At 34.5% G+C, this 25,754-nt stretch overlaps 2 protein-coding genes and 1 non-coding gene across 3 annotated transcripts; 2 read left to right on the forward strand and 1 right to left on the reverse strand.

Moving 5' to 3' along the window:
* The first annotated feature begins 429 nt into the window (after window positions 1-429).
* LOC137813574 (protein NRT1/ PTR FAMILY 1.2-like) lies at window positions 430-9,133 on the forward strand. Its single transcript, XM_068615908.1, has 4 exons — window positions 430-652; window positions 729-946; window positions 6,963-7,507; window positions 8,034-9,133. The coding sequence occupies exons 1-4, from the start codon at window positions 532-534 to the stop codon at window positions 8,923-8,925; spliced, it is 1,776 nt and encodes a 591-aa protein (XP_068472009.1). The 5' UTR covers window positions 430-531; the 3' UTR covers window positions 8,926-9,133.
* An 11,150-nt stretch (window positions 9,134-20,283) lies between these two features.
* On the forward strand, window positions 20,284-20,356 carry TRNAR-ACG (transfer RNA arginine (anticodon ACG)). Its single transcript has one exon. It is a non-coding gene; the product is annotated as a tRNA-Arg (tRNA).
* A 471-nt stretch (window positions 20,357-20,827) lies between these two features.
* Window positions 20,828-25,655, reverse strand: LOC137813575 (uncharacterized). Its single transcript, XM_068615909.1, has 2 exons — window positions 25,038-25,655; window positions 20,828-21,535 (listed from the first exon to the last, which is right to left on the reverse strand). Exons 1-2 carry the CDS (start codon window positions 25,471-25,473, stop codon window positions 21,039-21,041), a joined length of 933 nt encoding a protein of 310 aa, XP_068472010.1. The 5' UTR covers window positions 25,474-25,655; the 3' UTR covers window positions 20,828-21,038.
* Window positions 25,656-25,754: the final 99 nt, after the last annotated feature.

The raw sequence follows: 25,754 nt of genomic DNA on the forward strand, positions 1-25,754 counted from the left end.
AGGATGAAAATCATGACTGCAAACACGACTTCAATGAAAATTTTAAAAAAAATTATTTTGTAGAATACGACTTCAATAAACAAATTAAAAAAATAACACTTTAAAAAAAAAGTACTGCAAGAAAAAATTGAAAATTGCTTATAAAAGCATAATTTCTAATTTTAAAAGAAATTAATCACAACAGGGACCTAAACTCTATTTCTTTATTTTAAAGTGATATTTTTCATGCACACTTATTTATTAATGTAGTTTTTAAAAAATATTTTAAATTCGAAAAAAAAAACGAAAAATTGTACCATTTATCTAACTTTCCCCACATACGTCATTGTGAATATTGTAATTTAAGAAAAAAATTTGAAGCAACATAGAGGAGGCACGTGTCTATTTATGATTGAAAAACTACTAAAAAATAGTTAAAAAGTTAAACTCGAGATCGGCGAGGATAGCGTGACACTATCTTTATGTGGTATTAACTTCAACTTCCCCTCATCTCTTTCACTGTGTACCTCATCCAAAACCAAAACCAAACAAATGGAGTCCTCTGTTGCTGCAGAGCAGAAGCTCTTGGAAAATGGCACTTCATCTCAATCTTCTTCCTCTTCCTCTCCGCCGATAAGAAAAGGTGGTTTGAGAACCATGCCCTTCATCATAGGTATTTCTCACTCACTCACTCACTCTTTATTGATCAACGATGTCGTTTTGCTCACGTTGATTGCGGAATGGATCAGTGAACGAGTGTTTGGAGCGAGTGGCGAGCTACGGGATCATGCCCAACATGATACTGTACCTGCTGAACGATTACGGCATTCCTATTGCCAAGGGCACAAGCATAATTTACGCTTGGTCTGCCACCTCCGACGTCTTGTCCATCTGCGGCGCCTTTCTCTCCGATTCTTACTTGGGTCGATTCCTCGTCATTTCTATTGGATCATTCTCCAGCCTTCTTGTAAGTCTACTCAAACAATAATCAAATATCAGTAATAGCTAGTAAACTAAACTAAACTACCTAGAATTTTGGATGATGATTTGAAAGAATATTTTCTGTTTTATTCAATCTGTACTTCATCTATAGCAATGATACATATATATATATATAACCATAGTGATTATATTCCTATAATTAAGTCTAATTATAGACTCATTAATAGTGATTATATTCCTGTAATTAAGTCTAATAATGATTTTGTCCGGTAATATCCCCTCAAGTTGGAGCATGTAAGTCTTGAATGCCCAACTTGACCAAGATGGCTCCAAACTTTTTAGCACCGAGAGCTTTGGTGAAAAGGTCAGCTAGTTGTGTATGTGTGGGCACATAGGATGGAAGAAGGCGCTTGTGAATGATTTCATCTCGAACAAGGTGGCAGTCAACTTCAATGTGTTTGGTGCGTTCGTGGAAGACCGGGTTTTTAGCAATGTGAAGTGCTGCTTGACTATCACAATAAAGACGAATTGGGTCAGGATGAGGAACCTGTAGAGAAGCGAGAATGTCTTTAATCCACCTTAATTCTCGGGTGGTCTTAGCCATTGATCGATATTCAGCCTTAGCAGAGGAGGCAGAAACCGTTTGTTGTTTCTGGGTTTTCCAAGAGATTGGGGAAGTGCTGAGTTGAATAAACCATCCGGTGAGAGATTTCCGTGTCAGTGGACAACTTGCCCAATCAGAATCACACCACCCAAAGAGTTGTAAGTTGTTCTCTCGAGGTAGGAGTATTCCTGGTCCAGGATGCCCCTTTAAATATCGAACAACACGAAGAGCAGCTTGCCAATGCTCGGAGCGTGGATTTTGCATAAATTGAGATAAAGCTTGGACACTGTAGGCAAGGTCAGGTCGAGTGAAACACAGATAAATTAACCTCCCAACAAGTCTACGATAAGTAGCCGGGTCAGAAAGAAAAGAACCAGTAGCGGAGCTCAATTTGTGATTTTTTTCACATGGTGTAGTGGCGGGCTTCGCACCCAACAATTCGACTTCAGTAATGATATCTAAGGCATATTTCCTCTGACAAAGGAAGATTCCGTTGGGGAGCGAGCAACTTCAACCCCCAGGAAGTACTTGAGGCGGCCTAAATCTTTCATATGAAAGCATTGATTTAAGTAGCCTTTAAAACATTGGATGGCAGTACCATTATTCCCTGCAATCACAAGATCATCAACGTAGACTAGCACAACCAACTGTATGTCATTATTATTGAGAGTAAACAGGGAATGATCCTTCGGGGATGGTTGGAAGCCGTAACGAGTGAGAGAAGAAGATAGTTTAGCAAACCAACACCTGGGGGCCTGTCGGAGGCCATATAGAGACTTTTGAAGCTTGCACACTGCCCCTGGTTGAGATTCTTGGAAGCCAGAAGGGAGTTTCATATAAACCTCATCATCAAGATCACCATGGAGAAACGCATTGTGAACGTCCATCTGATGAAGCTCCCAATCTTTTGCGGCTGCTACTGCTAGAGTTGTGCGAATGGTTACCGTCTTTACGACAGGAGAAAACGTCTCGTTGTAATCCAAACCCTCCACTTGATGATTGCCAAGAATTACCAATCGAGCCTTGAATCTTTCAATTGTTCCATCCGAGTTGTATTTGATTTTGTAGATCCATTTACACCCAAGTGCCTTCTTTCCAGGAGGGAGAGCGGTGAGTTTCCAGGTGTCATTGAGTTCGAGAGCATGAATCTCCTGTGCCATAGCATCACGCCACCGGGGTTCTCGGACCGCTTGAGAAAAGAACAGGGGTTCCTGCTCGGTGTGTAAAGAGGCAAGAAAACTTTGATGATGTTTAGAAAAGGAATCACAATTCACAAAATCATGTATAGGATACGAAACACCTGAGGATTCTGTTGAAGGAGGTGACGGAACAGAGGGGCTTGACGGTATCGTGGTGGCTGCGACAAAATCGCGTAACCGTACGGAAGGCAGCTTCGCGCGATGCCCTCGCCCAAGGGGAACCGCGGCCGTCAACGGTGGTGAAGAAACCGACGGCGCCGTCTCCGTCGGACGCGGCGGTGGATCCGCGGGTAGCGTCGAGGCTTTTATACACGGATCGGAGTCGTTGATAGTGTGGTCGAAGTCATTTGTGAGGGTAGCATCCTCCTTGGCTGGGATAGGAGATGCAATGGGTTGGTTGACGATGCATTCATCTAGGTTTGAGGAGGCAACTTCATGAAGAAAATGTGGGTCCGTTCCAGGTTCTAAAGAGTTGGCAATAATTGGGTTTTGCAATGGTGGTGCAGTGTCCATCTTTTTGGCTTCAAAATATGGAAATTTATTTTCGAAAAAATGTACATCACGAGAGACAAAGAAAGTTTCTGTTTCCAAATCAAATAATTTCCATCCTTTTTGGTCATATGGATACCCGACAAACACACATTTTCGGCTACGACTATCAAATTTATCCCGCTGTCTATTTTGATTATGAGCATAACATAATGAACCAAATACTCGTAAGTGCGCGTAACTGGGTACACATCCATGGATCACTTCATAAGGGGTTTTTCCTTTTAGAATGGAGGATGGTGTCAGATTGATTAAGTAGCCTGCAGTCAAAACGCATTCCCCCCAAAATTTAATGGGAAGATTGCCTTGAAACCGTAATGACCGAGCAACATTCAGAATATGCCGATGCTTGCGTTCGACGCGTCCATTTTATTGCGGGGTCTTGACACAGGAAGTTTGGTGAAGGATACCTTGTTGAATGAAATATTGTTTTAGACACATGAATTCGGTTCCATTGTCAGAGCAAACCATTTTAACACATTTGTTGTATTACCTCTCAACGAGTGTGAAATTTTTTTTCAAAGTCACTGATACCTCTGTTTTTTCTTTTAACAAATAGGTCCAAACTGCCCGTGAACAATCATCCACAATTGTCAAAAAATATGAAGCACCACAGGATGAAGGAGTTTTATAAGGACCCCATAAGTCACAATGAATTAAATCAAAAATATTCAAAGCTTGATGCGCACTTAAGAAAAACTTATCTCTCGTTTGTTTCGATTTTTCACAAACTTCACAAACTTTATTCAACTCATCACGAGTACATTTCCCACTTATATCAGGAAGCATTTGCACAATCTTAAATGACGGATGTCCTAATCTTTGGTGCCAAAGTGCTAGTTGATTTTCCATCTTGACATGACATGCTTGAGTCTTCCGTACCCCACGATACCAATAAAGCCCATCTTTCCGTTCACCTGCTCCAATCAGCGTCCTCGAAGTGTGGTCCTGTATAATACACAATTTATCAGTGAATGTTACAACACAATTTTCTTCATCCGTCAATTGAGGTACTGAAAGTAAATTGCATTTTAATTTGGGAACATAAAGGACATTTTTCAATTCAAGTCCTTCTTCAAGAGTCATTGTTCCCTGTTCGCAAGCTAGAACACGTTCACCATCGGGTAACCCTACGGGGCACCCTTGTATAGTTTCCTTTTCACTCAAATTTTCCAGTGACCCGGTCATATGGTTTGATGCCCCACTGTCAATAATCCACAAATCCCAAATGCTCTTACCATGATTCATTTGATTTTTGTTTGCTGATCATATCAACCAGTACCTTCCATTGTTCATTGGTCAGACCTGCCATCTCAAGTTTCTTGTCGTCATTGTTGGCTTGTGTTGCTTCCACTAGCGTGTGCCACATTTGCACGTGTCGGGTTACCTTTGTTTCGCATCCCTTGGCGTCCCCGTTCCATTTGCCTTCACTTTTTGGTCTGTCACCCCACCATTCGGGATATCCGATCAATTGGAAGCATCCCTTCATGTCGTGACCATTTTTACCGCAATGACTGCACGTCATTAATTTTTCTACCATATCTCCACGCCCTTTTTCTTTGTAGTTGGCCTGCATCGCGAGACCCACGACCAACCCCCTTTCTTCCGTTGATTTGGCCATCATTCTCACTTTTTCTTCTTGTACCAACATAGCATATACGCGGTTCAGAGACGACAATGGGTCTGAGGCCAGAATGTTTGATCTTACTATCCCGTAGCTTGCGTCATCCAACCCCATAAGGAGTTGATGAACCTTCTCCTCCTCCCTTTGTTTTTTCAACTGAGCACCAATCCCACACTTGCATCCACCACACGTACAAGATGGAATTTTGTCACTGTTAGCAAGCTCATCCCAAAGGACCTTCAATTTTCCAAAGTAAGTTGCCACCATCATTCCCTCCTGCTTGCATCTTGACAAGTCCGACCTTAGTTGTTGAATTCTAGGTCCATTCACGACCGAGAATCTTTCTTTAATGTCTTCCCACAAGTTATGTGCAGTCTCAGCATATGCTACTGTGGATCGTAAGCTTGGTTCAATTGTGTTTAGAATCCAAGAGACAATCATGGACTGCACGGTCCACCAATCTTCAAGGTCGGGTGCCTCATCCTCTGGTTGGATATGTGTTCCATCAATGAAGCCCCATTTTCTCCGGGCACGAAGCGAGATCTTTACTGCTCTTGCCCATTCGTCGTAATTTTCTCCGCGCAATTGGACTTGCGTGATTATGTTTCCGGGATTGTCACTCGCGTTGAGATCATATGGCGAGTAGGTCTTCTTAGCACCTCCTCCTTCGTGCTCTGCTTTGTTGGCATTATTCTTTTATGGTGCATCTGCCATGGTTGTGCACCGTTGCCTTTGCTTTGTGTTTGTCGGGTATCAGAGTTTTGTGCTCTGATACCATGAAAGAATATTTTCTGTTTTATTCAATCTGTCATTCATCTATAGCAATGATACATATATATATATATATAACCATAGCATTAGAACCGTACAGGAACCGTACAGATTCTTTTTCTAACATAACATCTGTAATTAAGACTAATTATAGATCCATTAATAGTGATTATATTCCTATAATTAAGTCTAATTATAGACTCATTAATAGTGATTATATTCCTGTAATTAAGTCTAATAATGATTTTGTCCGGTAATATGATTTCTTACTATGCATTTATTATTTGAGGGTTTTTTAATGTAAAAGCTTTTGAATGTTTGTGTTTTGAGGATTTCTTGTTAGGTATTTATTGTTTGTAGGTTTATTAGAAACCTTCATGGAGCATCCGCCTAATTAGTTAGATGATCACCAGGGAAGATTTTTAAGGAGTAATTTATTTTTATAAAAAATTTAAAAATGTTTTATGATTAAATGGTATATTCATATAGTGATTATAAAATAAATTGAAATTTTAGAAATTTTTTAGAATAACTGAAAATTTTCATATATTTCTTCTTTTATTCCAATTTTTTATATTCATAATATCTCGTCAACTCTATCGATTTGAATAATAATGTTGATAGACTTCTAAAGTTACTTTACTTTTAATTATGATATCTTTAAAAATTAGAAATTTGAATTTTTCAGACTATATTTTTAGTATAATTTCGAAAAAAAAATAGTCTAAAGATTTCTAGTCAGTTAATCAATTAAAAATTACTTTATGACTTTTACTATTATTGAAGCCAAAGATCTTAGCATTTATGGGTAATTCACGGTTTATTCACTGACAGGCATTCTAATTATATTTTTTTTACAAAAGAGAAAACAATACACTGGTTGGAGTTGGTGAGAATGCGAATCTTTCTGTCAACTTTATCTGTTTGTCATGATTAAAAAAAACCTGGTAAAACTTGGCTCAGAAAGTTGCTTCAGGCAACTTAATCCAATCCAAGATACTCGCAAAGTAGCATAATCTTTTTTTTAAATGATAACCTTTCTTGGACTTACATAAATTTAATAATTTCCCTGGCTATAGCTGAAACAGTAATTATTATCTGTAGACTGTAATTACTTTAGCTGGTGTAGGCTAAAGTCATCAGCCATGGCTTGGTTTTGTGATTCAAAGTGTGCTTCATAAATGTTTCATTGCTTCGTTTCCCGGGGAAATGTAGGATAGATTTTTCAGAAGAACAAAGCTTTCATGATGTTTTATTTTCACAATGCTGTTATTATATTTGTTGTCTCTCACAGGGCTTAATCATTTTGTGGTTAACTGCCATGATCCCAGAGCTAAGACCTTCCTGTGAATCCATCATGCTAGCCTGCAACTCTGCCACAGCAGCCCAACTAGCTGTTCTATTCCTTTCCTTGGGATTAATTTCCATTGGAGCTGGTTGCGTCAGACCTTGTTCCATAGCATTTGGAGCAGATCAACTGACAATTAAAGAAGGATCTAATGATGAGAGGCTCTTGGATAGCTACTTTAATTGGTATTATACCTCAATTGCAGTATCAACCATTATTGCATTGAGTATAATTGTGTACATTCAAGAAAATCTGGGATGGAAAATTGGATTTGGTTTACCTGCTTTGCTAATGTTCATATCGGCTGTCAGTTTCATCATTGGTTCTCCCTTCTATGCCAAAGAGAAGCCAGGTCACAGCTTACTCACTAGTTTTGTACAAGTAGCTGTAGTATCTGTAAAGAACAGAAAACTTAGTCTTCCTGATTGCAACTTTGGTCAATACTATAAAGACCTCGATTCTGAGCTGACGGTTCCTAGTGATAGCCTTAGGTAACTGTGCTTGCCCTTATTATGCAATTTCCTTTCAGTTTCACTTCGCAAATACTTCTTCCCCCTATATTTTTTAAGTGAGAAACAGCTAATGATATCTCCAACTATCATCATATACTGAATAGTGACAATCATTTATTGACTTAGTTCAAGGTAATTTTGTATTGTCTTTCTTTCTTTGTTAGGAATGATTCTGTTCCTCTTGATAAATTCTGTTTCTCTGGGTGTTCAGAGTAACTCCATCATATAGAAATGTTCCTCCTATAAGATTTGTCTGAAAGCCTCTCATCATCGAGAGATTCTCATTTAACTAGAATCTTTAACGTTGTACAAGGAAACATTGCCTATAATTGTACATGGCAACTTTGCTTTGTACATGATTAATTTACCGCCACTCAAATCTGTCAATTAATGAAATAAATAGTAAGTAGATATTGTAGAGAAATTATGGGGGATCTATAAGAAATAAATAAATAAGGGATTTAACTAAATTCTTTGAGTAAATTAACATTATCTTATCTTATAGGTGTTTGAACAAAGCTTGCATGATAAAAACTCCTGAGACTCTATCAAACCCTGCTGGATCAGTTTCAGATCCATGGAGCCAATGCACAGTGGGACAGGTCGAGTCACTGAAATCGTTGCTCAGAGTGCTTCCTATGTGGTCCACGGGCATCTTTATGATGGTTTCCCAAAGCTCATTCTCTACTCTCCAAGCAACTACCCTGGACCGAAGGTTAGTTGGCAATTTCAAGATGCCTGCAGGGTCCTTCACTCTTATCATGGTAATCACATTATCGATAGTCATTCCAACATATGACCGCATAATGGTTCCTCTACTGGCAAAATACTGGGGCCTTCCTAGAGGATTCAGTTGTAAAACACGAATTGGGATAGGATTGTTGTTTGTTTGTGCAGCTAAGGCAACATCAGTTTTAGTTGAAACTATGCGACGAAATGCAGCCATTGAACAAGGCTTTGAAGACCAACCTAGTGCTGTAATTAACATGTCCGTTTTATGGTTGGTTCCTGAGTTTGTTTTGCTTGGAATAGGTGAGGCCTTTAACCCTGTTGCGCAGGTTGAGTTTTTCTACACTTATTTCCCCAAGACCATGTCTAGTTTTGCAATGGCTCTTTTCACTCTTGAGCTAGCTGCTGCTAATGTAGTGGGAAGTGTGTTGGTGAACATAGTAGACAAGGTCACTAGTTTTGGAGGGAAGGAGAGCTGGTTATCAACTAACATTAACAGGGGCCATTTGAATTACTATTATGCATTGCTCACTATCGTGGGAGTAATTAACTACATATACTTTCTTGCTATTTGTTGGGCTTATGCTCCTGCTCCAGGGCAAAACCTTGAAGCTTCAGCAGACAAGGAAGAAGAGCAGGTTGATTACAGGGAGCTACCTACTTCCTAGATTAATTTTTAGTATAGAACAGGTGCTGTAAACGCATGAGAAATTGTGTTTTTTTAGTTGCCTTAGGTTAAAAGTAGATTTGTGCTAAGAATTTTATTGTGGTCTTGCACAGTACGGGTATATATCATGCAGAATAAACTTCTTGTAGTGAAACGCTTGCACGGTAACAAGCTTATTTATACTATTATCGATAGCTTTGTTTTAAAAATCTTTCTATTTACATAATTGCTTCTATTTTGTTGAATTGGTCATAGTGCTTGCGTGCATTCGAAATGTTTGGAGTACATTCTCTTTTATTGTTTGAAATTTTAATAACAAATTTTGTATGTTTCATAGCTTATTTAATGAAGCTCTTTGCTATACTTTACAAAGATTTTAAGCAATAAAAAATGTATTTTAGAATAGTTTGTTAGAGATTATAAAAGAGTATACATTAGAATAAATTTGGCATGGGTTGGTAGAGGTTATGAAAGAAGATAATCTATTTAAAGAGAAGTTATGGAAGTAGAGGTTATAAAATATGTGGGAAGCTACAACTATTGAGTGGTGAGTGGACCTTTGACAAGATAACGTAGGTGTCATATAGTAGGAAATAATTATGAAAACAAGGACTTATATTTTTTTTTAGGTGACAAAAATAGTGTATTATTGTGACCGAGTGTTTGACTTATATATGGTGACCCTTTTTACTCATAAGTTCACTTTAATTCTTTTTGTTTGGTGAAGGACAACATTTTTCTCTACGGCTAGTTTAGTTATATTGAGAACACCAAAATGAGCATATAAAATCTAAAATCTAGTTAGGATGTATGTTTTTTTTAGAGAGTGTAACTTCTTTCTTTGGGATAAGACGATAATGTATGAACAATGTATTTAAAAATTTTACGATGTCGTCCTATGAAGTCAAAAGAGTCTTGGTTATGGGTAATTATAGCAAATATATTCAAATATAGATTTACGTTTGATAGCGAGTGAATCATTTATGCTTTAACAATTTTTCCTTTTTTATTAAGACAAATAATATCAAATTGGTAAGAAAGGAAATTATAGTTAGCTTTAAGCTATATACGCGTCTTTAAGTCCCTTCGATAATTTTTTTGGAACAAAATAAGTATCAGTAAACAATATAATTTAAAAATTAAATCATGGGTATCACTGAAACAATATTTTAGAATATATGTGATTTATCAATGTTTTCTATACTTAGATATTTCCTGTTTAAAGCTCTTTCAAATTAAACCCAAGTTAGTAATAAAAGAGAATGTTGAAGCATAATTACATTTAATCTAAATATTATTTCACTAAAACCTATCTCGAAAACTCTTTCATATCACTACAACAAAATCATTAAATAGAAACTAATTTTAGAGACAAAAAAAATTAGTTACTATATTAAATAAATTAGATATTATTTTAGACTATAAAGCTGGTAGTTAAAACCTTGGTAGCTAATTGATACCAATTTAGAAACTAGTTTATAAATTTTTATTAATAATAGAAATTACTTTAGATAACAATAATTTTTTTAGTCTCTAAAATAGTATTTCATTTAGTCAATGTAGTAACTAATTATATTTTGTCTCTAAAATTAGTTTCTATTTAATGATTTTCTTGTAGTGTACAAAAAAATATTCATGCTTTGTTTTTCGAAATCTTTACAAGAAAATATTGTTCATACAAAAAAATTCAGTACAGTTTTAAATTTTATTTTATTTGCACAATTGTATAAAAAAACATATAAAACCAATATGGAAAACGTTTTTCATTCACTAATCATTAAGACACAAGGTAATAAAATCATTTAACCAATAATCTTATTTGAAAACATATAATTCAAGAATATCAAATAAGATTTATAATTGAACAGGCAGTGTCATAAATCATTCAAATAGTAAGAAGGTTAATATGGACATTTTCCTGACGTAGTGATTCGTTTGACCCATTAAAGATGCTTGCATTGTTTGATCTATGCAATCTCCAGCATGCGTCTAATGCTTGTAAGCATGTGCATCTTCCATGTGTTACCCAAGGAGTTCGTCTGATATGATCTTCTAATATATTCATGAACAGTAAGATTGTCTGATAGGATATTTCTCAATTGTATTGTCTGATCTATCACCTGATCTTATCTTCTCAGTAGCTTCATCTGATACGTTCTTCGTCTGATGAGAGCTTCGTCTAACGTGTGTTTTTTCATCTGAGGTTCTTACATGCGCAACTTCTTAATTCCAAGTATTTTCCTTTGGATACATTATCCACTTAGAATATTATTGTAATATAGAAACGAGGGTTGGATTGTCTAACGTTATGAGCATGAACTGTTGTTTGTTGTAAAATCTTTTTATGTTGATGTATTGTCTAGTTAGTCTTATTCGTCTGCTATATTGTTTTTGTCTTAATTTATACTGCATATGAGTGAGCTTTGTCATATCACTACACATCTTATAGTGATTGTTATCATCAAAACATATAGATGCTCATATCATGAGATCGTCTTATGGGTATTAAATCGTCTACTGACTTAACAACGTTCTTTATCCACACATTGATGAGCGATTTGTGTAAATCCCCAGCAAGATGTCAGAAATCCTTTGTGTATGTCAATTAAGCTCGATAAAAAATCACTCTTTTACTCGATAAGAGAACCGAGTCAGCTATAATACAATCGTGGGTTGTCGTATCCACAGGAAACTAATGATATCACAGTATATTTTATCTTTTATAATGAAGTGAAGCGTAATCTTGAGATGGTTTGCATATATGATGATAATAATAGTAAGAGTAATGCTAATAATAATAATATCCTAATAAGTATTTAGATCGAGAGGTAAAGTGTTAGATCAATCATAGAAGTAGAGAAATATCAATGAACACAAATGTTGGAATTGGAATAACCCTGTGACTTTCCTTTATTATTGTTATTCATAGATGCAATGTTTTATTCAAGATATCCTTGTTTGAATAGATAAATCATAGTCAAACCAAGTAGATTTCTCGCACAAGGTTATCTATAACAGTAAGCCACTATTATGATCTTACCTATGCATTAAGATGGAACAGTTCACCATAGTCTCAGCTCCGCACTTTGTGACCATTGAGTCTCATGGCGAACTGAATAGGGTTCAGACACATGAAATCACATTTCGGTCTCGTTCATGCCCTATGAACAATCAACGGTCGTTCCTTACCATTGAGCATTAAGCACACTACCAGACCCAAGTAAATTGAATACTAAAGAGAAACATGCATCTAGAACAACAATAACTCTAGAAATAACAGTGTCAACCAATCCCAACAAAATATATTTAACAACTCATAATGAAATCTTATAGTACAAAGCAAGATAAGAAGCTAAATTACAATAACAAAGATCCTTTTGATGTTGTTGCCAGCATGGCTTCAAGGATCCCTTTTCAAGATATTTCTCTTCACCTGGTTTGAGGCTCTGGCCTACTTAGCCTTATTTGATTTTGAAATTCAAACTCTCTGAGCCTGAATCAGCAGAACCTCACTATCTAAGCCTCTCTGAGGATCTCACCTAATCCTTCTTAGAGAAGAATAAAAATATGAGGAATCTTGCAAAGAGAGAGGAAAAACCGCAAACAAACAGAAGGACAAAAAATGACAAATCTGCCCAGCGCGAGGAAAAGGGCTACGTGGATTGGCACAAAAGAACAAATATTGAAAAACTTCCAAAACGTTGAGTGCCAAAGGCACGCACTAAGAGGATTGAGACCAGATGGATCAAGATTTATGGAGTTTAGAAGGGTAAGTGAATTCCAATGGGCTAAATGGTGATGGAATTGTTTAAGTCCCACTTCTTTTTACTCGGGAAGTAGACGAGTCAATATAGTACGATTGAGAGTTGTCGAATTCATAGGGAATTAATGTTATCACTATAGAGTTATATTTCAAGATGAAGTGATACGAAGATTTGAGATGATTTGCATATAGTTTTTATAAAAAAAACTAACTAATAATAATAATACTAAATATCTCTTGTAGTTTCACAATGAATTTTAAGGTTTTGTGTAATTCAAGTTTTGTTCTTCAATATCTTAATGTACTAAATATCTAGTCTTTTCTGAGTTTAATTTCAGTTTTAAGAATTATTTTTAAACGAATGTTGATAATTCAATTCTTTCTTTAATTAAACTTTGGTTTAGTTTTTTGAATAATCTCCTGGGTGCATGATTCAAGAGGTAGAAGATTAAAATATTAAAAACCTTATGAGCACACACATGGAGACGAGTAAGGTACTAAATAATGTAGTGGATCCATCTTTCATTAATGAGATTCAATTGTCTTTGGTTGATGCATGTTTGATCTATTTAATTATGTTTAGATGATTGAAAGAATGGTATATTTATCAACGGATAAAGAATTCATTGTTGGAAAAGCTTAAAAGTCAACCTACTTTTTTTTTCTGTTTTTTATCATTTACGTTATTTTCTTCTAAACAAACTCAACCTCCTTTAACTTTATTGTTACTTCTAACCATATTGATTGCAAATAAGTTTTGGATATTGTCTTAATTGGATTTACTATTGGATTTGTTGAGAGACAACTTTGGATCATTTGACCAAAATTATACTATCATTTTTGTGCTGAAATAATTCTAATTTGACTGCTAAAAAAATCTCATTGCCCTATAAGCATAAACTATTGATGGAGGACAATCCTAGCCACCACAACTTGGGCTAAAAAGATCAGATAAGATGGAACATTATTGAGGGAAACACTCATCCTTTGATTCTTCATTCTTTTGAGCCTTGTAAATAATCTATATAGAATAGTGTAGGACATCTTTTCGGGCCTTGTATTATGGGCCAATTAGCATAGGAATTCATGTGCAAATTCTTGTATTCAAAGTAGAATAAAACCCTAACACTAAGAAGAACTGTGTGTGTCAAGCTAGGGTAAATAGGAAGCTTGGACCGTAAGGTAGGGTATGGAGATGCCTTGGGTAGAAAGGTAGGTTTATGACCCTAGCTTTCCATGCAAGCTAAGGTTTGAGAAGTTTCGCATGCAAGTCTCCTAGCCTATAAATAGGGTTATTGTCTCTTGTAATTGCATACTTGATTTGAGTAATGAAACTTTGGTGAAATTCAAAATTAGTTACTCTCTAGTCTATCTTCTAGGTTAGTTCTTCCAAGTAAAGCTACCTTAGGGACCTTTAGGAGTAGGCCAAACCTCTCCTAAGCTCATATAACTCACAGTTTCAGTCCATGTCAACGTCAATGTGCCTACTATTGGTGTCTCATTGATATATTTTGTTGTTTGAATATGTTTTTGTCATCATAAAAAAAAAGGGAGATCATTGAGCCCTACACGGTCTAATGATCAAGCCATTAGACAGTTTGATGATCATGTCCCTAAACGATCTCATGACTAAGTCCATAGATGGTTTGATGACCAAGCCCTTGGACGGTCGAGTAAGCCTAAGGGTGGGCAAAAAATCTAGTTAGATAAACTGCTCTTCTTTTTGCACTGTTCTGATCCATTAAAGATCCATATATTTCAATCCAGTTTTTATTTCATCTGGATTTTACAATTTTTTTCAGATCAGATTTCCGTTTTGGTTTTATAGATTTTAGAAATTAGAAAATCTGAATTTCCAAATTTTAAACTTCTAAGCTCTCTCTCCACGACCTTTGAGCGTTATGCACTGGAACGACACGAAATGTCAATTTGAGGACAATCTGCATTTGACATTTGCATTTGAGATGGCACTTGGAAAGAGAAAAATAAACTTTTGGATTTAGCTATATATTTTTTTTGGATTTCAGAATTTGAAATGGAAATTTACTTTTGGAACATAGTTCAAAAGAAAAAGATTAATTTTTATTTAATTAAAAATTAATTTCAAATTGTAATTCTGAAACTCGAAAAAATAATTTTGAGTTCGAAATATATTTTCATAAGATTAATTACAAATTAATTACACTACTATAAAATTAATTACAATTGTATAATTTAAAATATAAATTACAAATATTAATTACAGATTATATAATTTAAAATATAATTTTAGATTATACAATAATTGAATGATTGAAAATATATTTAGAGTTAATAATTAATTTTCATAGTTTGACACTGCAAGAATACATCATTTAATTTTTTAACTTTTATACTGTATAATTTGTAATTTTTTTAATCATTTAATCCAGAATATTTTTCATGATATGAAAGGATAATTTTTATATTTTTGAGAGTGCATGGAGGTGTATGAAAAAAATTGATGTTATAATATTATTGTGAAAAAAAAAGTGATACTAACTTACATTGTAAGTTAAGAAAAACTGTTTTTTATCATTAATTTAATTGGTTTGGGTTGAAAGTAACTTAGAAATCAACCCCTACTTTTATATTTTATACACTAGATTTGTTTATATAACTAAGCAGAAGCACAGATTAATTAATGCTAGCTCATTCATATCATCCCAATTCAATCAATTCAATCTTCTTTTATAAAATTATGGATGTGGATTTAAATCCAATCTAAATATTTGGATTTGAATTTATAAAAATCTGAATTGTTTTTATAAATCTGGATTTAAAATCTGATCCAAATATTTAGATTTGGATTGGATCCAATCCATGCCCACCCTTAGGTAAGCTCCTAAATGGTCTCAACCAACTAGATGGTTTGTTGAGACACTAGACAATCTATTGACCATTAAACGATCTGATAACCAGGATATCATATGTGGTGCTTATGTTCTTATGTTTTGATGATAAAATCTGATTGGATGACTTACTTGTATATTGGAAGATCTAAAAAACATTTCTACACCTATAGTACTCATTAGACGGTCTAATAGACGATTTGAGCATCAACAACATAAGTTCATGATAAATAGTTTGAGTGTCTATAAAATATAATTCATTATACAATTTAATAAGTTTTGTTAGGTGTATAAAAAAATTCAGACTAAATGAGTTACTTTGTTCTAACAACGATTTGTACAACTATAATATAAAGTATATCCTTCAAGCATCTACAATTTGTTCATGTTAGATGATATGACTAACATGTTGAACAAATAAAATGTTTTGATTATAATTGTTAAACAAAATCTTCTAAATTCATATATCTATTGAAACCATGTTCAAATAAAGAGATCTTTTCCAGAAACGAAAAGATTTTAATATGCACAATGACTATGTTCGACCCTATTTTTTTGTATATCCTTAAAATCGATCTTTTCCTAAATAGATTTGTTCAAATAAATCTTGTGAATATATTTTCTAATAAATTGTGAATACCTCTCAATATCCTTTAACCAAAAATTATTTGAACAAATTGAAAATCTCAAATACCCTATTTTCGTCTCACACGTTATGCGTAATGAAATAAGTTTTTGATTATGTTTTGATTTGCTTTTACTAACCCTTATTGCAAATACTTTCGAATTTTTTTTCTTAAATAGATTTGAAGAAAAAACAAATTAGAAGATTGCAAATCCAAGCTTTCTGTTTTGAGCGTCAAGAACGAAAAAGATGAATACATGAAAATATTGTAATATCCAAACAAAACGAATTCAACTGCCCATGTAAAGATATATGGAGATTAAAGGTCGAGAACAAAGTAAGGGCAAGCCAAGAAATAAAAAGAGATATTGTGATCTTGTTGAAAATATTTAGAGTTGTAATGGGCGTCTGATATAGTCTTTAGAACATTTAGTCTTTTAGGTTGTGTGCGAAATTGATGCAATCTTGTTTTTCATCCTTTCTTTGATTTGTTGTTTGACATTTTTGGACGGATTGATGGAAGAAAAATGGAGATTCAATGGTCGATGTATTTAGATTGGAGAAGGTGAATTCAGCTAGTAGAAGTAGATGTTTAGAAGAGGTGATGCCAACTTTTAAAGAAGTTTTAAGCTAAACACTCAAAGGTGTTAACAAAGAGAGAGCTAGGAGACCAGTGAAGCTAAATTTTGGCAGCATTTCATTAGTTCAATCCAAGCTGATTTAAAAGAGGATTAACACCTCTATTTATAGTTCTAATTGGAGACAAAACTTAGAAAATATTCTCCACTTATAAGACGACAAGTGGCATCTTGTCATTGGAGCAAATTCTCTCAAATTAGAAGATGATAAGTAGCGTGTCTTTAATGGATGAAATGGTCTCCATTGAGGATATGCCAAGTGGATGCTCGTGTGTTCCTTGCCAATGCACAGTTGGACGTTCATGTTTTCCACGTCACCAGTGATGTTCCATGCTTCTCCAAAAGAATGACCTAGACACTCTGTTTTACCTTAAACGATCTAGGGTTGCATTAGGTCTAAGAAGGCTCAATTTTAACCCCCTAGCTAGAGTCTCTTTTCTTATTTATACCCTTTTTACTAAGCCTAATACATGATAAAAAAAACAAAACTAAAAGCTACATTACATTGTACAAATTTATTGGACTAGAAAATTGGAAGAACAGTCAAAAATTAATTCTCCATAAAAGGAGAGTCTTTTGAGCACCCTCTTCTTCTTCCAACCTTCTTGCCACGGGCCTTGTTAATGGCCTAATTTATGTCCTTCTAGATGGTCCTGCATAAGAAACCATTGTAATTCTTCACTTTGTGAAGCTATACCCATGTGAGCTTTCTTTGTGCTCTCTTTAAGAGTGTTCATTGTTTCTTTTGAGAGTACTAATACTCGTTGTAATCTGGAGAGGTGAGAATACTTGTTAAACTAATTGGTTAGTGGAAGCTCTTAAGCAGTTAGTTAAGGGGACTAAACATAGCCTGAGTTTGAGTGAAGCAAGATAAATTATCGTGATGATCTCTTGTTTACTCTTGTTGTTACTTATGTTTTAACTCTTACTAGAAGATAATATGTTAAACTGTCCCATAAAAAGGTTTGTATTAAATGATACACTAAATTGTCTATAAAATATTCTACTTATTTCATCTTATGTGAAAAAAGCCTAAGGCTTCATTCAACCCACCCCCTGCCCCCTTTTGGAGCTAATTATACCTACAATGAACTCATGGTTGACCAAAGGAATATAATGCAAATACAGATGGGAAAATATAGCATATCCTATGAACGCATAATAGTAGGCATAATACAATCTCCAAGAAATCAAAAAATCAAGACAAATGTGAATGGATTTCTTTATATTTTAGCATACCAGAAGGTAACTTAAATCAAAGGGTGAATCAAGAATGATAGAATTTTCATTAGACGATTTTCAACTCTTAGTGTTTAGGTTTGTACTTTCACTCAAAGCACTTATGCAGAAAAACACTACCATAGCCTTAGCAAGACTTTAATATCCACAATAATTAATAGCATGTAATCAAAGATAAAAAGGACTTCAAATAGGATGCAATGGGGACAAGGTGAACGTAGGTCAAAATAAGGTGTTCAGTCAATAGACAATTCAATACCCATCCAACGATCTTTTGATATGAATGCGTATATGTTTTGATGATAACAAACACTAAAAGGTGTGTTATGGTATAACAAGCTTACTCATGCGCAGTGTAAGTCTAAACAAAATTAAAAAATACATTAAGCAAGACTCACTAAACAATATAAGAAGGTAACTTAAATCAAAGGGTGAATTAAGAATGATAGAATTTTCATTAGACTTTTTCCAACTTTCAAGTGTTTAGGATTGTACTTTCACTCAAAGCACTCATGCGGGAAAACACTATCATAGGCTTGGCAAGACTCTAATATCCATAACAATTAGTAATCAAAGATAAAAAGGACTTCAAATGGGATGTAATGGGGACTACGTGAATGTAGGTCAAAATAAGGTATTAAGTTAGAAGACGATTCAATACCCATCAAACGATCTCATGAAGTGAACGTATATATGTTATGATAACAAACACTATAAGGTATGTTATGGTATAACAAGCTCACTCATGTGCAGTGTAAGTCTAGACAAAAATAAAAGAGAAAACGAGCAAGACCCATTAAATAATACAACAAGAGAATGTTGTTAGACGAAATAATGTTCAGATGATCTAGTCTTCATGTTCACTATGTAAATGAGTATTATTCAAAGAAAACACAAAAAATAAAGAACGTTGCACAAAAAAGACCATCAGATGAAAAAGCACCACATAAGACGAAGTGCTCGTCAAACAAAGGATACATAAGACAAAGCTCACAAGAAAAACACATTAGATGAAGGATCAAATGGGAGCATGGATTCTACCGTCTATTGTGACTCAAAATCCAAAGTTAACAATAATAACACTTAAGACTCAAATAAACTCAATTAAATGAATCTCATTTAAAATAGTGGATATATTTATTGTTACAGTCTAAAAAATTATAATCATATGTTTTAAGTGGGAGTAAAATTATGCTCATCACTAATAATTATTTGTCTTTTATCAAAATTAATTAATGAAGATTACATAGTGTTAATTAAACTATTATGATAGTGTTGATTAAACCATAGTTTGTTATGATGAAATCCTGGAACTTTAAAATGTTAGATAAACTTAACTAAGAAAAAAATAATAATAATCCTTTTGGAACAACATAAATAATCAGGTGAGAAATGATGAATAATCTTTCAATGTACTCAAATTCATTTAATGAGTTTACCTCTTCAACAACTATTTCTCATACACGTACACATGACCCAAAGATCAAATTCGTGATCACGTGTTTAAGGGAAAAAATTAAAATACACGAATTTGGACTTTAAATATTTGTATTGACACCTCAAAATTTGTAATAACAAAATGCATAATACATCACATGATAAGACTTTTTATTGTGTTATAGGTGAGTTTCAAGTGTAGTTTTACCAGTACTAACGACTTTTTAATTAATTAGCTATAATAATAGGATATTTAATATCAGTTATAAATGTCAAAAACATAAAAGTTACAAGTTCCTACCTACCTGATTCACAACTACGCTTTCAAATTTAAATTCTTAGATTAATATAATGTTGTTCCATTTATTGTGTCGAATCTACAATTCGGTTCCTCTATTTTAATAAATTCGTTATATATATCTTATTCTCAATTTTATCTACTTTAAATTTGTAATTTCTTACATTCTAATTAATTAAATTGTTCTTTATATGTAACTTAAACGAATATATAAACTTAGGGTTAAATTGAATAAAAAATAAAACATATACAAAATTAAATATTGGACCAAAATTACATATCTTTTTAAAATTGGAAAAATAATTGAATGCTTTAAAATGAAAAAATCAAAATTTTATATAATTATTTTTTAAAAATGGTGATTTATCACTTAAATAACTACAAATCATAAAATAAAATCTGTTCATGTTAATATCTTGTAAAGCAGAGTTTTGCGAAGTAAATATTTGTTATTAAATATTGTATCAAACAATTTATTATCAATAAAATGACTTCATGGCCCAATGGATAAGGCGCTGGTCTACGGAACCAGAGATTCTGGGTTCGATCCCCAGTGAAGTCGTTACAGTACATTTATTTGTTTAAAATTTTATTTGTTTAAAATTTTATTTGTTTAAAATTTTATTTGTTTAAAATTTTATTTGTTTAAAATTTTATTTGTTTAAAATTTTATTTGTTTAAAATTTTATTTGTTTAAAATTTTTATCTGTTTATTAGTTTTATTTTTATTTGTTTATTATATTTATTTTTATTATTTTTATTCGTTTATTTTTATATTTTTTATTTGTTTCTTTTTATATTATTTATTTTACTAAAAAAATTAATTAACTTGGATATAAAATGAATTACGATAAATTATAGAAAAAAAGGCATTATAGTATCTGTTTAATTGCATTTTTAATTTTAGGTAAGGTGAAAATATTTAACGCAAATAATTATTCATTATACCGTTTTGAATTTTTTTGTATTGGTTGATGTTAAGGTAAACAGACACATGAAATTTGTAACGTTAGCATTTCTATTTCTTGGGTAGTTGCTGTCAGAAAAAAAAAGAAGTTAATTTCATAGTTAGAAGAGTACACAGATGATCTCGTTAAGCTGTAATAATTTACTTTGGCAGCAGCAATGAGTGAAGAGAACTACTACACTAGCATAAAGTCAGCGGCATTATTTCCTATGCCTGCTGCTGCATTCTTTCGCTAACAAGGATAGAAAATAGTTGTTGTAGAAGAACATTGTAATGTTCATTTACACTCTTGGAGAATATCACATAGTTGCTTGAGGGTGTTGGAGAAATCTCCAAGGCTTGTTATGAGTTGGTCCCCTTGGCGTCTTGTAAAGTCAGTACATGAGTCCTCTAAATTCTCTGTTGCTGATTTACTGGCAATTGCTTCAATCTCCACTGCCAAGTTATGCAATTTCAGAGTCAATGTTTCCTCATTTTCTTCCCTGCTGGCTGCTATCTTTTCAACAGTAATTGGCTTCGGGCTTTCAATAAGGTGGTTCTCATGAACCTCTACTTTGGGAAGGCTCTTTGGTGGCATCACTAAATGCTTTGGAGGCCTTTCTGCAATACATTTCAACTTAGGTCTTGATTCTAGGAAGTCTTTCAAATATTCGTCTTCTGAATCATCATCCTCAGGCTCTTCTTCATCCCTGTCCTCAGGCCTTTCTTCAAGACATACTTTGGCCTTTTGAACGCGGTGTCTAAATTTACTTCGTGGCCCTTTTCTTTTGGACCCTATTCATTCAATTCGCATAAATTCACAAAAATTCATCAGTTTGGAAACTCACAAGGTAATGCTCCAAACGGGATAAAACAACTTAGCCACATTCATTGACTAAATAATTAGAAAAGTGGGGGAAAAAAGAAGAAACAACATGTGAAATTATATCGTGTTGATAAAAACAATTCCTAGTGCTATACTTTAATTTTCACAATTCAAAAGCAGATTAAGAAAAATTGGTGCGAAGATTGACAATTGCTACCACTTAACTCTAAGTATGAAGGGCCATTTTATATTTAAACTGCCTTAGAACACCAATGAAAGGCCAAAATCAATCATACTTAAAAAAATTTATGCTCAATTACAATTTGTAGGAGTCACAGTTTTCTTCTCTCAACTTGCTCTTCCCTTGTGTTAAAAAAGGAAAAAGAACCAACATCAAATATCATATACAGACTCTTGTGTCCTATGAGATGTGTATCATTCTTCCTTTTATATCTCCAAACTTATTCAACAAGTAGTTGGTCCAAGTGAAACTAAACTCAATTTTATTAAACAAGGTCTCACATTTAAACCTTGTGAATTAAAAAAAAATCTGATTGAAAGGAGAGACTCTACTAAAGATGACCAACCAAGTACTTCCACGGAGATTAGTCGTTGACCAAGTAATATCTAGAATTTGTACCAATAAAATGTGTACCAACCTACTCCCAAACAGAAGTACACTCTGATTATCACAGATATCAGAATCAAATCCAGTATAAAAATAGATCAATCACTTGATCAATTGAGTAAAGCGCAAGGAGACAAACTAAGTAATGGAAAGATTGACAGTTTACTTAGCCTCATTTATGGAGGCCAAAAGGCCTATAAATATAAGCATATGCTAAAGGAAGTATCATTTAGTTCTCTTCACTCTCATTATTATTTTGTGTTTCTACTTACTTGAGCGTAGGAGAGTATTCTGTAGGCAGACCTCTATTTGGTACTCAAATTTTACAACCAAAGCTCATTTCTTAGTAGCCACAACTTGGCAAAGAGATTTGTTCCTTTCCACAAAGCATTTAGTAATAATATTTGGTGTCTATTGTGTGGCCCAAAGGAAGTTTTGATTTAGTTGAGATAACGATGGCAAGGAGCATGGCCACAGTTCATCATTGGAAGAAGGTTGTTTTCCAACGGTGCTCACCAAGGTATTGGGCACATCATGGAATTGGAGAAGTCCTTGGTAGAGCACAACCTAGCTTTCTCTTCCAAGGTGAAAAAGGTCAAGTGGCTTGCAGAAGAGAAGGCAACATAGAAGAAAGAGAAAGAAGATTTGGCAGCCAAGCTGAGTACTCTGAAGAAGCAGCTTCAAGGCATCAAACACAATAAACAAGCCTCCTCGAGGTCTTATGTGAGAGCACCCAAAATTCAGCACTCTCTTATTAGAGAGGACTTTTGTTTTGAGATAGTAATCAACACCTGATAATTATGACACAACTCCACCTTCTAAAATGTAGCTAACACCTAAGCTTGGACAATCTCTCTCCAATGTCTCAGTTGCTTGCAATCTTTGCAAACATTTTTAGGATTAACCTTTGTCTTCAACTTTTTAACCTTCTTATCAATCTTAAAGACCACTAATCTAGAAGATGATGCATCTTTTACACTCTCGGATGCTTTGAGGGGAAGCTCCCTAGAAGAGAGGCTAAACTTAACCTCTTCAAGCGTAATATAGTCCTTCTATACACTCAAAGAACTTGCCAAGTTCTCATAGAACAGTAGGAGAAAAAGTCAACAAAATCATTGTACGTCTTCATCTTTTACCTTGACGTTAATGTCTTGGAGCTACATCAATATTGAATTGAGCTTATCATAATGAGCATTTAGTAGAGTACCCTTTGTCACAAGGAGCCCAAATGACCTCTTATTCAACAAAAGTTTGTTACAAATGGACTATGTCATGAAGAGCTTCTTCACCTTTAGCCACCTTTAGCCCTTCATGTAAATGTATTCTCCAATGCAACAAGTTCCATGCCGTTAGGCCCATTTGGCATCTCCCATGCAAGGGCAAGGATCATGGATCACAACCTTCTTGCTCACAGACCCAATGATCCATTCAAGTGTTGTTGCAACCAGTCAGGGAACCCAGAGTCAATCATGGTTTTTCCCCATCTTTTAATCGTCATGATGGGACGGAGGGAAAAATTAGCCTTCTCTAACCATTTTCTGAATAGGGCCAATCCACCTGATTATGTTTTTTTTTTCAGAAGGCGGGGGACTGGGTGCTTTGCCAACCCTAGTTCTGAATTACACATTCTAATCAAAAGCTGGGGAGTGGGTACCAAGCCACCCCTAATTCTGAAGTGCGTACTCTGATCTAAAGCTATAAAAAATATGCAGCTTATAGTTCTACTGCAACTTATTACCGGACAAATTAAATTCCATAGTTTGTTCATTACCTTTTACTAAGCAAAAAAAGAAATCAGGACCTAAACAAGTTTATGGTTAAAAATGCCTTCAATTTATCTTCATGAATTTTTAGTCATTAATGAGCACTCTAAATCAACCAAGGCCCCTAAGCCTACTTTCACCAAACTAAACCTTAAACAGTAACATTGATAATAGGCTTCCTTTACGCTTTATATAATCACCAGTCAACGACACTATCATCTGGCATCCTTAAGAGCACAGGAGTGCTTTTAAACCAGCCTACCAACCAAATATTGCGTTAATAAAGACAAATAAGTTGTATGACTGGTAAGTCGGAACCTCCTCTAACACCCCCCTTACATGACAGCACGAACAACTAACCCATATGGCCACAAATACTTGAACTTGTTCAATTAGGTATTTTTACTAGGACCATAAGTTATTGCTATCAGCCAAGATACAAGGCATAAATTCCACATTTCAACACTCTATGTTTAAATGCATTGAATCAAACTACTTAGTCAACCAATCACCGTAACAAAGATTGTAGCAATCATATTCAGACCAAACTTAAACTGTCATATATGGTAAGTTCAGAGAATACGTATATTAAATTCCTAAATTACTGATAATTCAAGCTCAAATGAATAAATAACAGATTACATAAAGATATTTTACACTATTATCCAATCACAAACTATTGTATATAATAAATTATATGAAACATAAAAATTTATTGAATTTTAGAATTTAGTTTAAGGATAATTTCTATATGGCCAATGTGTAAAATTTTTAACGGTAGTGCATACACCTCAGTAAAATTTGAGTACAATCTGTAAGTATAAAGATTTTTTTTTGTCAACAAATTAAACATCACCCTCACACAGTACACACGACTTCTTTAAAATAATTATTAAAAAAATAATGATAACTTCATTCATATGAATTAGTGATTAGATGAGCATCTGAAAAATCTTAACACTAATTCTTACACTATATATAGTTTCCGAAATTAAATTAACCGGTAAATAATATTAGGCGTAACATTCTTCCAATATCACAACGACACAGAGTTCACAGAAACATTGGAACGGTGCGTACCGATTTCCACGGTGGCGTCACGCGCATCGTTCCCTGCATCGGTATCGCTCTCGGGATCAGCCATGCCCCGCTCCTCACGCGCCCTCACAACGCGTTCGACGGCCTCAAACAATTCGTAATCGAAATCCGGCGGCAACTTTCCTCCAGCAGCGGCGGTTCCCTTGAAGCGGTCGTAGTCAGAGAGCAACGCATGCCACTTGCGGCGGCACTGCGAGAGGTTGCGCGGCACGTCCAAGGCAGCGCAGTTCTGAGCAATGATGTTCCACTGTTGGTAGGAGGAGAGCGCGACGGAGCAGTCAGCTTCCACCGCCGCGACTTCGTTCACCAGAATGAGCGACTCGATGACGCTCCAATCCGGAGCCGCTTGGGAGCGCGTGCATCGAAACGCGCTAGCTGTACCCGAAGTGTAGGTGACGTCATCGTCGTAATCCTTCATTTCTTAGCTTGGATTTGTTCCAATGTAGAAACCAGAAAAGGAAGCTCGACGAGAAGAAGGAGGTGCTTTGTGGCATTTGCACTAACCATGTCCGAAACCCTTGCTCCGATTCTTGCTAAAAACGTCGTCGCATTGTTAACCAATGTGTCAGTCTTTTTTTTGTTAAGAAATATTTATACTGTGAATATCTCCACATTGTTATAGAAAAATTTAAGGTTTTTCAAATCAGTTTTTAAATGTTATAAATTAAAAAATAAACATTTATGAAAGTGTAATTTTAT

The sequence above is a fragment of the Phaseolus vulgaris genome, chromosome 1 (genome assembly GCF_000499845.2).
Source record: "Phaseolus vulgaris cultivar G19833 chromosome 1, P. vulgaris v2.0, whole genome shotgun sequence".
Classification (NCBI taxonomy): Eukaryota; Viridiplantae; Streptophyta; class Magnoliopsida; order Fabales; family Fabaceae; genus Phaseolus; species Phaseolus vulgaris.